The sequence below is a fragment of the Balearica regulorum genome, chromosome 14 (genome assembly GCF_011004875.1).
Source record: "Balearica regulorum gibbericeps isolate bBalReg1 chromosome 14, bBalReg1.pri, whole genome shotgun sequence".
NCBI classification, from domain to species: domain Eukaryota; kingdom Metazoa; phylum Chordata; class Aves; order Gruiformes; family Gruidae; genus Balearica; species Balearica regulorum.
Window position 1 is genome coordinate 1,511,355 of NC_046197.1, and position 15,421 is coordinate 1,526,775.

The 15,421-nt window shown below is 57.8% G+C and overlaps 3 protein-coding genes across 3 annotated transcripts in view; all 3 read left to right on the plus strand.

The window, feature by feature from the left end:
* The window catches only part of LOC104636655 (protocadherin gamma-C5-like), a 231,919-nt gene that overhangs the window by 105,351 nt on the left and 111,147 nt on the right, over positions 1 to 15,421 (plus strand). The gene's annotated exons all lie outside the window — the stretch shown is intronic.
* On the plus strand, positions 6,093 to 9,205 carry LOC142603902 (protocadherin gamma-B5-like). The gene has a single exon (XM_075766878.1). It carries the CDS (start codon positions 6,479 to 6,481, stop codon positions 9,203 to 9,205), a length of 2,727 nt encoding a protein of 908 aa, XP_075622993.1. The 5' UTR covers positions 6,093 to 6,478.
* Positions 11,237 to 13,860, plus strand: LOC142603903 (protocadherin gamma-A10-like). The gene has a single exon (XM_075766879.1). The coding sequence runs from the start codon at positions 11,413 to 11,415 to the stop codon at positions 13,858 to 13,860; it is 2,448 nt and encodes an 815-aa protein (XP_075622994.1). The 5' UTR covers positions 11,237 to 11,412.

Here is a 15,421-nt window from a genome sequence, read left to right on the forward strand (position 1 = left end):
AGAGGAGGAGGTGACACGTGCTGAAGAAGCCCCACTGTATAGTAAACTAACAGAAGATGAGAAGCCATATGCCCTTTTCACTGATGGGTCCTGTCGCATCGTGGGGAAGCATCGAAGGTGGAAGGCCGCTGTATGGAGTCCTACATGGCAAGTTGTGGAAGCTGCTGAAGGAGAAGGTGAATCGAGCCAGTTTACAGAGGTGAAAGCCATCCAGCTGGCTTTAGATATTGCTGAAAGAGAAAAGTGGCCAACGCTGTACCTCTACACTGATTCATGGATGGTGGCCAATGCCCTGTGGGGGTGGTTACAGCAGTGGAAGCGGAGCAACTGGCAGCGTAGAGGCAAACCCATCTGGGCTGCCGAATTATGGCAAGATATTGCTGCCCGGCTAGAGAAGCTGGTTGTAAAGGTACGTCATGTAGATGCCCATGTACCCAAGAGTCGGGCCACTGAGGAACATCAAAACAACCAGCAGGTAGATCAGGCTGCCAAGATTGAAGTGGCTCAGGTGGATTTGGACTGGCAGCGTAAGGGTGAATTATTTCTAGCTCGGTGGGCCCACGACACCTCAGGTCATCAAGGAAGAGACGCAACATATAGATGGGCCTGTGATCGAGGGGTGGACTTGAGCATGGATGCCATCTCACAGGTCATCCATCAATGTGAAACGTGCACCGCAATCAAGCAAGCCAAGCGGGTAAAGCCTCTGTGGTATGGAGGCCGATGGTTGAAATATAAATATGGGGAAGCATGGCAAATCGACTACATCACGCTCCCACAAACCTGCCAAGGCAAGCGTTATGTTCTTACAATGGTGGAAGCAACCACTGGGTGGCTGGAAACATATCCTGTGCCCCATGCCACTGCCTAGAACACTATTCTGGGTCTTGAAAAGCAAGTCCTGTGGCGACATGGCACCCCAGAGAGAATTGAGTCAGACAACAGGACTCATTTTCGGAACAACCTCATAGACACCTGGGCCAAAGAGCATCATATTGAGTGGGTGTATCACATCCCCTATCATGCACCAACCTCTGGGAAAGTTGAAAGGTGCAATGGGCTGCTAAAAACTACCCTGAGAGCAATGGGTGGTGGGACCCTCAAACACTGGGATACACATTTAGCAAAGGCCACCTGGTTAGTTAACACTCGGGGATCTGCCAATCGAGCTGGCCCTGCCCAGTCAAAATTCCCACGCCCAGTAGAAGGGGATAAAGTTCCTGTAGTGCACATGAAAAATATGTTGGGTAAAACAGTTTGGGTTATCCCTGCTTCAGGCAAAGGCAAGCCCATCTGCGGGATTGCTTTTGCTCAGGAACCAGGGTGCACTTGGTGGGTGATGAGAAAAGATGGGGAAGTCCGGTGTGTACCCCAAGGGGATTTGATTTTGGGTGAAAATAGCTGATAAATTAAATTGCATGATATTAATAGCAATATACTGTATCAATGGTATGACCATAAGAATCACCCAAAACTAATGAAGGATGGACTTTGAAACTGAACAAAGTGCCACGATGATGGAACTAGAACTGACTTCAACTGGTGCCCAGAAACTTTATCGAAAAATCACATCTTTGGCGTCCAGACTGTGAGCATGGTCCATACCAGATACACCGGCTGTGAAAACTCCGGATGCAGCGTGCAACAATCCAGCAGCACGCACCTCAGAGCTCCTGCTCTGAGAGACTGTAATGGCAGATGGAACCCATGGACTAAATGAACTCGACAGACATTTTAGAGCGATAGCCCATAGAGTAAGGCAATGAGTTCTGTAAAATAATCTGGGCATGACGTAGATGGCATGGAATAAGGGGTGGATAATGTCCTGGTTCTGGCAAGGATAGAGTTAATTTCACAAGGATCCAGGACAGGTGAGCCAAGCTGGCCGGGGGCTATTCCATACCATGTGACATCATGCTCACCATAAAAGGGGGCTAGTCGGGCAGGGGCGGGTTCGGCGTGTCGACGTGGCTCTGGGACGGGTCAAGCGTCCGGTCGGTCGGTCGTCAGATCAGTAAAATCGTTCTCGGTTATCACCCATTGTTACTATCTGTTATCAGCACTGTTGCTGATTGTTTCCCTCTCCCTTGCTGTCCCAGTAAACTGCCCTTATCCCAACCCTCGAAGCTTTGCCGTTGTTTTTCCGTTCTCCTCCCCAGCCCGCCAGGGGAGGAGTGAGCGAGCGGCGCGTGGCACTTAGCTACTGGCTGGGGCTAAACCACGTCACCTGTGAATGGTAGTTATTTGGTGTAGATGTAAACCTTGCATTAACAGTGGCAGAGTCACATATCTTCCAAATTGCCCATGTGTGTGATGGTGTCTTTGAGCTGATACTGGTAACTGAGTGTATAACCGAGCCACGTGTTGCTTCTGCCCTTTAGAACACTTTATGTTCCTTCAACTGAGTGTGATGAACAGGGACATCTCTATGCGTGCATCCATGTTGTGTTCCTTGTTGTCTGGAAGGAGAAGTTCTGAGCACAGTATTTCTTTCAGCGATGTCCGTCTGCAAATTTAGCTTTCCCGTTGCATGATGCTTGGGCAGGGTGAAGCATTGTGTCTGCACCAAGAGAGGGCAGGTGGAAGAGTTTGCTGTGGTGTAGTTTGAAATGTCTAAAAGGTTCCGTTTCTCCCAGTTGTTGTATGGGTCCCACAGTTGTGGTCCTGTGCATTTTCCTTTTCTTATTATCCAAAGAAATCAATCTGGGAACTGTGGCTATGGCCCTTTTGTGCAAATTCTGGTGTGATCCTCCAGTGTACTTTTCACCAACTAGATACTCTTCTTGTGTAGCTACTACAGTTGAGATGATCTGAAATGTTAAGCAATGATGCCTTCACTTCTGTGGGTTTCACATTCCTTTTTCCAGGTTCAAAACCTGGGCCTCATTTTGGCTGATAGCCCTTAAAAGTAGAGATGGGTTTTAATGATCAGGCTGGGGAGCAGTTTCCATGCGTACCGTTCAGCTGCCAAGACAAAGACTTTGAAATACTTCTGTTTCCCTAAAATTCCTCCTGTGGCTGATGCATGGGCAAAAGTTGGGTGTTGTCTTTGGTTCAACTATAGGCTGTGAATGGAGAGCAAGGAGGGTGAGAGGCTGGCTGCCAACCAGGAAAAGAGGTGGGTCAATGTGGTTTTGGCTGGGCAACGGTTTGATGGCATGCCTGTGCCATTTATGTTATCATCCTAGCTTCACTGTCCAGAAAGGCCATGGTAATCCTTGGATAATAAAGTAAGTGTGAGCATAAGTGTGTACCTGGAAGGATGATGCATGGGTAGAGCAGGTTATAATTCCTCTGTGAAACCTCCGTTATTCCTCTCTGTCTCCCTGGAATGATGAGATGCAGAGTTTCTTGTCAGTTGTACTGACTCTTTCAGGCCTCTTGTTCCTGCGAGGTCGTGGTTCCTTTTCGCCATTTCTGGATAGTGCTTTTTCATTTGAAACTGAGAGCGTTGTTTTGCAGCACATACTTCAACCACCTGAAGACAGGACTTTAGGTGTGAGGAAAATGAAGCAAAACCTAAACCAGAATCTCCTGTATTTTCTCTTATCTTGAGAAAGAGGCCCATGATGAGCATTTTTTAATGTTCAGGGAGATAAACAGGCCATAGAGTAGAACAAAAGCAGGTGAGAGCTGATGAATATTTCAAAAAATGAAACCCCCTACTGTGTAGTGCAGAGTAAGGTTGAAAGTTGCACTTGTAGCTTGGGACCTGAATGACTTCCAGGTGCTGTGGGCAATGAATTTCAATGTCCACAGTGAAGCCCGAGACATCCTCACAGTGATGTTCCACTGACAATTTTTTCTCCTTTGAGGCTTCTCGTGTTGCTTGTCTGGGTTTTTTTGTTTGTTTTGGTTTTTGATTTAGTTTTTTTTCCTTTCCCTGGTGTCCTCTGTATGTTGTTCTATTGGCAAGGAGGAGGCGATCTTCCATTGTGCGATAGTGCCTCTCGCTGGCAGGAGAAGGAGAAGGCAGGAGATGTGAGGGTACATTTGTGTCATATTTTTGGTAGGGAGAGTAGATGAAAATGTGATTATAGTAGAAACCGCATCTCTGTGGAGCAGTGCGTGTGATAGAAGAGGGGAGGAGATTCCCCCTAAGTTGATGGCTCGATGATCCCTTCTCTGTTGGATGACTGCTCCTCTTTAATTTTGGTTGTTTAGCATTTGTATGCTTTTGAATCCTCCTTTCTCTTTTCAGAACGTTGGTGAGCAGTGATTGTACTGCATTATCGTCCCATGATATGTTTTTACTAATTATGAGAAGGTCAGAAGCAAACCAGCAAGTTGTGTAGGGCTGGAGAGAACACCTGGGGGAGATCTGTTGGCATTGGGGCCATAGAAGAGCAGATGCTCATTTCCCTGCTTGTCATAGTTACTCCATTAGGCACACAGTTGTGGTACCACGTGTACAAATTGAGTTGCCTCTGCTCAGTAAGTTTGGCCTAAGAACTGGTGTCGTTCCACCTGATCCATTCATTTCTGCGTGTACGTTCTGTAACTCTTGCCTTGCTTGTTGTCATGAGCTACAGCTCGTCCTCAGGGTGTCTGACCACATGTGGAAGGTGCCATCTGTTCCAACTCTCTGAGTGCAGGCGCAGTTCCTGTACACACCTTTGAGGTTTAAAGCTGTAAAGAGGAAGGCTTTCCTAGGAGTACGTGTGCTCCCGGAGGCACACCTGTCTGCAGTGGAAGAAAGCAAAACCATCTCTTCAGCCTGGCCAAGATTTCCATGAAGAGACTGGGTGTCAGTGGGACAAAGCGTGCAGAGTGTCCCCCACATGGTCCCCCAAAACACGGTGGCCACTCAGCTGGAGAGCCATGGATTTGGCAGTTGTACTGTTAGATGGATAAGGAACTGGCTGGATGCCTGCGTCCAAAGAGTTACGCTCAATGGCTCAAGGTCCAAGTGGAAACCAGTGACGTGTGGTGCTCCTCAAGGGCCCGTACTGGGTCCGGGACTATTTAGTATCTTCATCATTGACAGAGACAGTGGGATTGAGTGCACCCTGTGCAAGCTGGTTGGTGCAGTTGATTCGCTGGAGGGAAGGGATGCCACCCAGAGGGACAGTGACAGTCTGGAGAAGTGGACCGTGCGATCAAGAAGTTCAAGAAGGCCAAGTGCAAGGTCCTGCACCTGTGTTGGGGCAATCCTCAGTTTCAACAGAGACTGTGGGATGAACGGTTTGAGAGCAGCCTTGTGGAGAAGGTGGGTGACAACTGGGACATGAGCGGGGAATGTGCCCTTGCTGCCCAGAAATGCAGTCGTAGCCTGGGCTGCATAACCTTATTGTGCCTTATACAAAGGGAGCTTAAAAGGAAGATGCAGAAAGAGTTATTACCAGGGCCTCTTGTGACACGACACAGGGCAAGGGTTTTAAGCTGAAAGAGGGTAGATTTTTTCCATAGATTTCTTTCCATAGAGAAGAGATGTTTTGCAATGAGGGTGGTGAGACAGTGGAACAGGTTGCCCAGAGAAGATGTGGATTCGCCACCACTGTTCAAGGACATACTGGATGGGGCTTAGAGCAACTTCATCATTTGACAGGTGTCCCTGCCCATGTCGGAGGGGTGGACTAAATGATCTATAAAGGTCCCTTCCAACCAAAAGCATTCTGTGATTTTCTGAAAGACTCCAGGTGGCTTTGCACTTCCCTATTGTCAGACCCTCCGGTACAGAGATGCAAAAGAATACATTCCTCAGTGTAACGGCTCTTCTACCTACAAGAAAACAGAATAACGGGACAATTTTCATAGACTTAGTTGAGCAAAAGGAAGAAATGCAGGGAAGATGGAGACCCTTTGCAGGTCTGGCATGCCAGGTTTGAAATTACCGTTGCCTCATTTCGCCTCTGAGTGCTTACCGATTTCTGCAACACGAATATTTCCTTCTTGGTATTCGTGACAGGCAAGGAAATCAGAATTCAAAATACCTGGCAGAGTGCTACAAAGCTCTGAAAGTCTTCCCCTAGCTAGTGCTGCCAGGACTATTTGTTTCTGAGTGTTCGCTGGACCTAAGAGCAGCCGACAGCGTATCTCGGGTACAAACGCCTTTGGAGCTGCAGCAAGCAAGCGAGTGCTTCTGGCTCGGCGGGTCTCATGCAAGGGAGACCCCAAGGCTGGGTGGAGGCAGCGGAGAGCGGCCAAAAGCCCGTCCCGCCGGGAGCGCGGCCATCAGCCGGCTGCGGTGTCGTCGCGGCGCCTCCGGGTGCCGCTGTTGGCCGCCGCGGAGCGGCGCTGGAGCCGGAGCCGCAGCCGGAGCCGGAGCCGCCGCAGCGTCCTGCCCCCGCGGGCTGCCGGCTCGCACGGCGCCGGCCATTGTGGGCAGCGGCACGGGCAGCAGAGGCGAGAGGCGGCGCGGCGCGGGGAGCAGCGGGGTCCGAGGCGGCGCCGAGATCGCTGCCCTGCGGCGGCCCCTGCGCTCGCTGCGGAGAGCGGCTGGAAGGAAGGGAGGAGAGCGCGGCGAGCGCTGCCCAGAATGGCGGGCGGGCCGGGGCCGGGGCGGGTGCCGGTGCCGGTGCCGGTGCCGGTGCCGAGCCGCGGGCGAGCAGCCGGGCGAGTGCTGCTGGCCGCTTTGCTGCTGGGCTTGTGGTGCCGGGCGTCGCCGGAGCGGATCCGCTACGCCATCCCCGAGGAGCTGGGCAGAGGCTCGCTGGTGGGGCCGCTGGCGCGGGACCTGGGGCTGAGCCCGGCCGAGCTGCCGGCACGCAAGCTGCGGCTCAGCGCGGAGAAGCAATACTTCACGGTGAGCGAGGAGACCGGGAACCTGTACGTGAGCGAGCGGCTGGACCGGGAGGAGATGTGCGGCGAGTCGGCGTCCTGCTCCGTCAGCTTCGAGGCGCTGGTGCAGAACCCGCTGAACGTTTTCCATGTCGAGGTGGCCATCCAGGACGTCAACGACAACGCACCGGCCTTCAGCAAGCCTGCTCTGGACCTGGAGATTGGTGAATGGACGCTTCCCGGTGCTCGTTTCCCGCTGGAGATGGCCCGAGACGCGGACGTGGGCAGCAACTCGCTGCTGACTTACCAGCTCACTGGCGACCCGTCCTTCTCGCTGGCCGTCAAGGAGAGCTCGGGTGGGAAGCAGCAGCCGGAATTAGTGCTGGAGAGAGCGCTGGACCGTGAGAAGCAGAGCTCCTTTCAGCTGGCGCTGACGGCGGTGGATGGCGGGGAGCCGGTGAGGTCCGGGACGGTGCAGGTTCGCGTCAACGTGACGGACGCCAACGACAACGCGCCCGTGTTCAGCAAAGGCGTCTACGAGGCGCGAGTGCGGGAGAATCTGCCGGCGGGGTCGCTGGTGCTGCGCGTGCGAGCCACGGATGCGGACGCGGGCTCCAACGGGCGGGTCTCCTACTCCTTCGGCAACGTCCCGGACGGCGTCCGCGCCTTGTTCAGTGTCGACAGCGCCAGCGGCGAGGTCAGGACGGCGGGGCCGCTGGACTTCGAGGAGAGGAGCAAGTACGGGTTCGGCCTGGAGGCGAGGGACGGCGGCGGGCTGACGGCTCACTGTGAAGTGCAGATAGACATCACCGACGAGAACGACAACGCGCCCGAAATCACGATGCTGTCGGTGTCGAGCCCGGTGCCCGAGGACGCGCCGGCCGGCACGGTGGTGGCCGTGGTGAAAGTGCGGGACCGGGACTCCGGGGAGAACGGTCAGGTGTGGTGCGAGCTGTGGGGCGAGGCGCCGCTGTCGATCGTGGCGTCGTCGGGCGGCTCGTACAAGGTGGTGACGTCGAGCGCGCTGGACCGGGAGCAGGCGGCCGAGCACCGTGTGACGGTGGTGGCCCGGGACCGGGGCAGCCCGGCGCTGTCGAGCCGCACGGCGCTGGTGCTGGAGGTGTCGGACGTGAACGACAACGCGCCGGTGTTCGAGGAGGCCGCCTACAGCGCCTACGTGGCGGAGAACAACGCGGCGGGCGCGCCGGTGCTGCGCGTGCGCGCGCGGGACGCGGACGCGGGCGCCAACGGGCGCGTGAGCTACTGGCTGGCGGGCGGCAGCGCGGGCGCGGCGCCGTACGTGTCGGTGGAGGCGCGGAGCGGCGCGGTGTACGCGCAGCGCTCCTTCGACTACGAGCAGTGCCGCGAGTTCGCGGTGGCGGTGCGGGCGCAGGACGGCGGGGCGCCGGCGCGGAGCTCGACGGCGACGGTGCGCGTCTTCGTGCTGGACCGCAACGACAACGCGCCGCGGGTGCTGTGGCCGGCGGCGGGCGCGGGAGCGGCGGGAGCGGCGGGGTCGGGGGCGGGAGCGGGGTCGGCGCCGGTCCCGGCCGCGGCGCCGTTCGAGGTGGTGCCGCGGTCGGCCGAGGCCGGGTACCTGGTGGCCAAGGTGGTGGCGGTGGACGCGGACGCGGGGCGCAACGCGTGGCTGTCGTACGAGCTGGTGCAGGCGCCGGAGCCGGCGCTGTTCCGCGTGGGGCTGCACAGCGGCGAGGTGCGCACGGCGCGGGCCGTGTCGGAGAGGGACGCGGCGAAGCAGCGGCTGGTGGCCGTGGTGAAGGACCACGGGCAGCCGGCGCTGTCGGCCACGGCCACGCTGCACGTGGTGCTGGCCGAGAGCTTGCAGGAGGCGCTGCCGGAGCTGAGCGAGCGGGCGGCGGGCGCCGACTCGCCGGCGGAGCTGCAGTTCTACCTGGTGCTGGCGCTGGCGCTCCTCTCGGCCCTCTTCCTGCTGAGCGTGGCGCTGGCCGTGCTGGCGCGGGTGCGCGGGGCCGGGCCGCCCGCCGTGCTGCGCTGCCTGGGCGCGCAGCGCTTCTCCGTGGCCGGCGCCGCCTTCCCGGCCGACTTCTGCGAGGGCACCTTGCCCTACTCCTACAACCTGTGCGTGGCGCCGGGACGCGCCGTCGCCGAGGCCGCTTGGCTGCCGCCGCCGCCGCCGCTGCCCAGCCTGCCCGCGGAGGAGCTTCTCGGCGGGGAGCCCTGCGGGAAGCGGAGCCCGAGCAGCAGCGCCGGCGCGGGAGAGCCGCCCGCCGACCCCGACGCACCGCAGGTCTGTAAGCCCGCGCGGTCCTTGTCCCTGAGCCTTTCCCAACCTCACGCCCAGGCTGATGCGCTGTGCTGGGCTGCGGGGTCTTCCCGACCTCTCCACGAACGAATGACACACTCCTGTGCCGTGTCCTTGCTGGCCGCAGGCTCAGTGGAGAGGTTCTTGCTATCCAGCTTGTGCTGGAGAAAATGCTACAGGTATGCCGTAGCTCCGGGATAGAACGAGTTCTTCTGATGCTGGACGTTCACAAGCCAAAAAACCCCAAGAAAACAAAACAAAACCCCCACGTTTTTTCCTTTTGAATTCTGAGCAAGCATTTAGTGATGGGGCTTTTTGGTTCATCACGCGTTCAGGTTCAGCTGAGTTGTTTTCTTTACAAGACGTGTGCTGTGTAAGACGGTACGTGGATGCTTTCTGTGCCGAATGAGTTCCTTGGGCCTTTCTGAACCTCCGTCCTTCTCCTCCTGGCTTTCCCGGGTGCTGTGGCTGATCCGTGTATCCGCGAAGCAATGAAAGAAGGAACAGGGTAACCCCGTTCCCTTCAGGGCATGCAGTTGGCGCCGGGACTTTCGGGTTCATCGGGGGGCGCAGGTTCAGTTTCAGCTGAGAAGTTTTGACTAGGAAGCTTGTTTTGTCTGAAATGTTACTAACGGTGAAGGCGGATCCTTACTGTGTAGAGTGAGATCCGCTGACTCTACATGACGGGGTCGCCGGGTCTTGCTGTGTCTGCTGGTGCGGTTACTGCCGATGTCTGTTTCCACGACCCGAATGAAATAACCCTGAGCCGTGTCCACCTTGGCACGTGCGAACCGGCACTTCCGGCCTCATCAGCGGTCACTCGCGTAGGCTCAGTGGAGAGCTTCTCGCCATTCCACTTGTGCTGCAGAAAATGGTACACGTGTGGTGAAGCTCTTGTTTTGGTTCATCACACGGTCAGGTTCACCTGACGAGTGTTGTCTCTGAAACTTGCGTTGTCTGCAATGTTTGGAGTTACTAGTGATGTGGCGGACCCTGAAGAGTTTTGTGTATAAACTTGTGCCGTCCTAAATGGTGGGTGTCAGGAACGGTGAAGGCGGATCCCTACTGTGTAGAATGACAGACGCTAACTCTACGTGATGGGGTCTGGAAAATGGGGTTGATGCTTGGTATTGGAGATTTTTCCTTATCGCTTTTTCCTGAAGCGATGGACTTGCACCTGGGTGACAGCTGAGCAAAGCCCCGTTGCACTAGTGAGGCTGACTAGTATTTTCCAGACATCATTTTCGGAGTCCCTCGTGGAATTTTTTCTCTTTTTTTTTTGTTGTTCCGTCTGTTTTTTTACTGTTCCTGATCTGTCCTTTTCTACAAGGGTTAACCTGTAAAATGGGAGCGCCAAAACAAAAAAATCGCGGTTTGCCTGTTATCTTTTTTCCTATCCCTCTTTCCCCAAGTGTTGCACTGCGTTTCACGTGAAGAGTTGGCTTTATGCTGGGTTTATTTATTTTTGTTTGTAAATGTCCTACCCGACAGAGAGTACCTGCGCATCGCTGCCTGCTGCTGAGGCACTCCGTAGTGTAGGGTTATAAGCAGATATTCGGAAGTGATGATTGGAGAAGGGGGAGAAATGGAGGCTGATTCAGAGCAGCCTACGATGTACAAGTGAGAAGTAAGTCAAGTTAAGTAAGTCAAGAGCGAAGGGCTGTGCGTGTACTGCAGGATTCGGGGACTGACCATTCCGACTGCTTGTGAGTAGTTCCCCTACTACATGACACTGTTTTGCTCCGCAGAAAGGGTGAAAAAAAATTCATTCAAGCACGTCTGCTACAAAACGCTGTGCAATTCGTGGTGGAGATGCTACTTTTGGACAAATGGCATAAGACTCGCAATATTCTGCACGTCACATTAAGAAAAAACAATGTTACTTTACATATACGCTATTAGCAATTCATTTGTTCTGTGCGGTAGAAAGAACACAACCACGAGAGGCCTCTGCCTTCTTCCTGGCCGTGATCGCCGCGAAGACCGCAGAAGAGACGGGCTGGAGAGAAGCCCACGCAGGAGATCGCCGCCGGACGGGGAGGGATGTCCCCGTGTTGCCTGTTCCGTGGCCGCGAGCTGCCCGTGGGCAAGGCAGATCGGGCAGCGCTGGGCAGCGGTCGGTGCCTGCAGTGCCGGGAGGAGGCTGCGGGCGCCGCTGTTGACCGAGGAGGAGCGAGAGGAAGGCCGGAGCGCTGCAGGCAGCCCCGCCCGCTGCGGCCCGACTGGCTGGCTGGCTGGCTGTCTCGGCGCCCGGGCGGTCTGCGAGCGTCCCCGCGGTGCGGAGCCGTGCTGCAGCGAGGCGGAGGGGCCGGCGGCAGCGGCCGGGAGCGGCGAGACAGAGCCGGAGACAGACGCCGAGCCGGATCGTCGGTGGGCGGTGGTGCGGTGCCGGCGGTGGGTCGGCGGCGATGTGGGCGGCGGGGAGACGGCGGGGCCGGCGTGAGCGAGCCCTGCTGTGGTGCGTGCTGGTGGCGGCGTGGGAGGCGGCGCGGGGGCAGCTGCGCTACTCGCTTCCCGAGGAGATGCCGAAGGGCTCGTTCGTGGGCGACGTGGCCAAGGACCTGGGGCTCGACCTGCCGGCGCTCCGACACCGCGGCGTCCGCATCGTAGACAGAGGTCGGACGCAGTATTTCGCTCTGCACGGGAAGACGGGACATTTAGTGACGGCGGAGAGGATAGACAGAGAGCAGCTCTGCGAGAGCGTTCAGCAATGCGTGCTGCGGTGTGAGGTGTTAGTAGAGGGTGAAATGCAAGTTCACGGTATCGAAGTGGAAATCACGGACATTAACGACAACGCCCCCAGCTTCCGGCATGCAGAAACGGACCTGAGAATGAGCGAGACGACAGCGCCGGGGTCGCGGTTTCCCCTGGCCGAGGCTCACGACCCGGACGCGGGGTCGAATTCGGTGCGGAGCTACGAGCTGAGCGGCGACGAGCACTTCTCGCTGGCCGTGCAGGCGGGCCCCGGCGGGGATCAGCGTCCCGAGCTGGTGCTGGCGAAGGCGCTGGACCGGGAGGCGGCGGCGTTTCACGAGCTGGTGCTGAGGGCGAGCGACGGCGGCGAGCCGTCGCGGACGGGCACGGCGCGGATCCGCGTGGCCGTGCTGGACGCGAACGACAACGCGCCCGTGTTCAGCCAGGCGGAGTACACGGTGCGTGTGCCGGAGGACGTGCCCCTGGGCTCCGTCCTCGTCACCCTCACGGCCACCGACGCCGACGAGGGGATGAACGGGCACGTGAAATACTCCCTGAAGAAAATCACAGAGAAAGCCTCCCAGATTTTCCAGCTGGACGCCGAGACGGGAGCGATCACGCTGCTGCGGAGCCTGGACTTCGAGGAAATCTCCTCACATGAACTGGAGGTGCAGGCACATGACGGAGGAGAGCTTTTCGATACGGCGAAAGTCGCGATCACGGTGACAGACGTCAACGACAACGCACCCGAACTGAGAGTAACTTCGGCGCTGAGCGCGATCTCCGAGGACGCGCCGTCGGGGACGGTGGTGGCCCTGCTGCACGTGCAGGACCGGGACTCGGGGGCGAACGGCGAGGTGCGGTGCAGCATCGCGGAGCGGCTGCCGTTCCGCCTGGAGAAGACCTTTGAGGAGTACTACCGCGTGGTGACGGCCGAGGAGTTGGACCGTGAGAAGGTGTCGGAGTACAACGTGACGGTGCGGGCGGCGGACGGCGGGTCGCCGTCGCTGTGGAGCAGCGCGGTGCTGGCGCTGCGGGTGCTGGACGTGAACGACAACGCGCCGGTGTTCGCGGAGGCGCGCTACAGCGCCCGGCTGCCCGAGAACAACGCGGCGGGCGCGCTGGTGCTGACGGTGCGGGCGGCGGACGCGGACTGGGGGCAGAACGCGCGCGTGCGGTACCGGCTGTCGGAGGGGCGCGTGCGGGGCGCGCCGCTCTCGTCCTACGTGTCGGTGCAGGCGGAGACGGGCGCGCTGTACGCGCTGCGCTCCTTCGACTACGAGGAGGTGCGCGAGGTGGGGCTGTGGGTGCGGGCGGAGGACGGCGGCGCGCCGGCGCTGAGCAGCAACGTGTCGGTGCGGCTGGTGATCGTGGACGAGAACGACAACGCGCCGCAGGTGCTGTACCCGCCGCCGGCGCCGGCGCCGGGCGCGGGCTGGGCGGGCGTGGAGCTGGCGCCGCGCTCGGCCGAGCCCGGGGCGCTGGTGGCCAAGGTGGTGGCGGTGGACGCGGACGCGGGGCAGAACGCGTGGCTGTCGTACGAGCTGGCCAAGGCGACGGAGCCGGGGCTGTTCCGCGTGGGGCTGCACAGCGGCGAGGTGCGCACGGCGCGCTTCCCGCTGGCCCGCGACGCGGCGCGGCAGAGCCTGGTGGTGGTGGTGAAGGACCACGGGCGGCCGGCGCTGTCGGCCACGGCCACGCTGACGGTGGTGCTGGCCGAGAGCGTGGCCGAGCTGCTGTCGGAGCTGGGCAGCGCGGCGGCGGCGCCGGGCGAGCCGGCCGGCAGCCTGACGCGGTGGCTGGTGGTGGCCGTGGCCGCCGTGTCCTGCCTCTTCCTCGCCTTCCTGCTGCTGCTGCTGGCGCTGCGCCTGCGGCGCTGGCGCCGCTCGCAGCTGCTGGCGGCGGGCAGCGGCGCCTTGCGCGGCGTCCCGGCCTCGCACTTCGTGGGCATCGACGGCGTCCGCGCCTTCCTGCACTCCTACTCGCACGAGGTGTCGCTCACCGCCGACTCGCGCAAGAGCCAGCTCCGCTTGTCGGGGCGGCAGCTGCTGCGACACCCTCCCGGCCCGGCCGCCGCCCGACGAGCCCGCGCCGCTGCTCGGGGAGGACCCTGCCGGCGCCCGCCGCGCCGACCCCGCCGCTGCCCCGGTGAGTTCCTCTGACCGCGCTTGCTCCGCGACGCTTCCCTCCGCTGCTCCTCCGCCCTTTCCCCCGCGCCGTCTTCTGCAAAGCTTCGCTCAGCAGCGCGCTCTGCGCTGCCGCCTCTTGCTCGCGGCGCTGAACGTGGGAGTGGGGGAGGCAGCAGGAGCGTGGGGCTGCCCTGGGCTGGGGTTTCGTTCCAGCGGGGCCCTGGGGGTTGATCACGCGCCAGCTGCCGTGGCTCATTTTGTCCCCTGACGGCTGTACTTCCGCTTTTCCTGCCAGCATGAGCTCTTCGGGTGGATGTGTCGCCCGATTAGCAGGTGGGAGGTGGCAGCAGCGTGGGCTATGTTCCCGACGGCGCACGTGCTCGAGTGGGGGGAGAGTGTCTTGAAACGGAGCGCGAAAGGCCCCGTGTCTAACTGAGCGGCTCGTCGTTTGCGCTCTTCTGTTTAACAAAGAGCTTAATGAAGTACTGAGGACAAAGGGCATAATGGGAGCTCTGGGAAGAGCAAAGTGTGTATTGGCGACCTACTAAACACCTTAATTATGCACGTACTCTAAGTGCCTTCATCCAGAAGGCTATGTTCTGATCCCTTCCTTTCTGCAGCTGTTAACTTCTTGCCTTGCTCCCTGGAATGATCTGCTGAAGGTGGGCCCCTGTCTCTGACAATGTCTTGAGCACCAAATCTGTTACATTTGCCTGACTGTCCCGTACGTGCTTTTCGTGTGTAGAGCTGTAAAGAGGAAGACTTCCATAGACGTGTTTCCTTAAAAAGGTACTGGAGGAAATGCTCTTGCTTGTCACAGGCACGTGGTGAGAAGTCAGGAGTTACCCGTGGTGAGGAGAAGTTATCAGTGCAACTTTCTCTTCCATGGAGCCTGTCTGCAAATGATGATGATCATTAACAACTGTGCAAGCTATGAAGTGTTTGAGGAGAGTCTTGGCGGTGGCAGTTATTGAGCATAGAGCTACATTTTGCATTAAGATTTAAGCGTGATATATCTTCCAAGTTGCCCCTGTGTTGAAGCAGGATGATGGTGTCTTTGAGTTGATACTTTGACAACTGAGTGTTTATCGGGGCTGCATATGGCTTATGTGCTTCAATGTAATTCAATATATATTTTATATATATAATTCAAATGTATTTCAAAATATATTCAATATGTATTTCTTCAAAATCGTGTTATGAGCGTGCATCCTTGCTGTGATCCTTGTTGTCAGGTAAGGAGCAGTGGTGCGTGCAACTTTTTCTTTCAACGGTGCCTGTCTGCAAAGGTAGCTTTTGTGTTGTGTGATGTTTGGGCAGGGGGACAAATTCTGTGTGTCCAGAGACAGGGCTGCTGAAGAAGTTTGCTGGGGTGTAATATGAAAGGTCTGAAAGATGTAAAGATGATGTAAAAGTTCATTTGGTCTTAGTTATTGGGTGAGGCCCACCGTTGTGTTTCCCTGCATTTTCCTCTTCTTCATTGTCCCGAGACTTGACTTGGAGGAACTGTGGCTATGGTCTGTGGTGTGAGCTTCTGTGCAAGGCTCCTGTGGACTTTTTACCAACTAGATATGGTAGCACTTGATCTTACGTA

Bases quoted from the DNA above. Each gene is read 5' to 3' on its own strand.
- LOC142603902 (XM_075766878.1), top strand. From the start codon at position 6,479: ATGGCGGGCGGGCCGGGGCCGGGGCGGGTGCCGGTGCCGGTGCCGGTG.
- LOC142603903 (XM_075766879.1), top strand. From the start codon at position 11,413: ATGTGGGCGGCGGGGAGACGGCGGGGCCGGCGTGAGCGAGCCCTGCTG.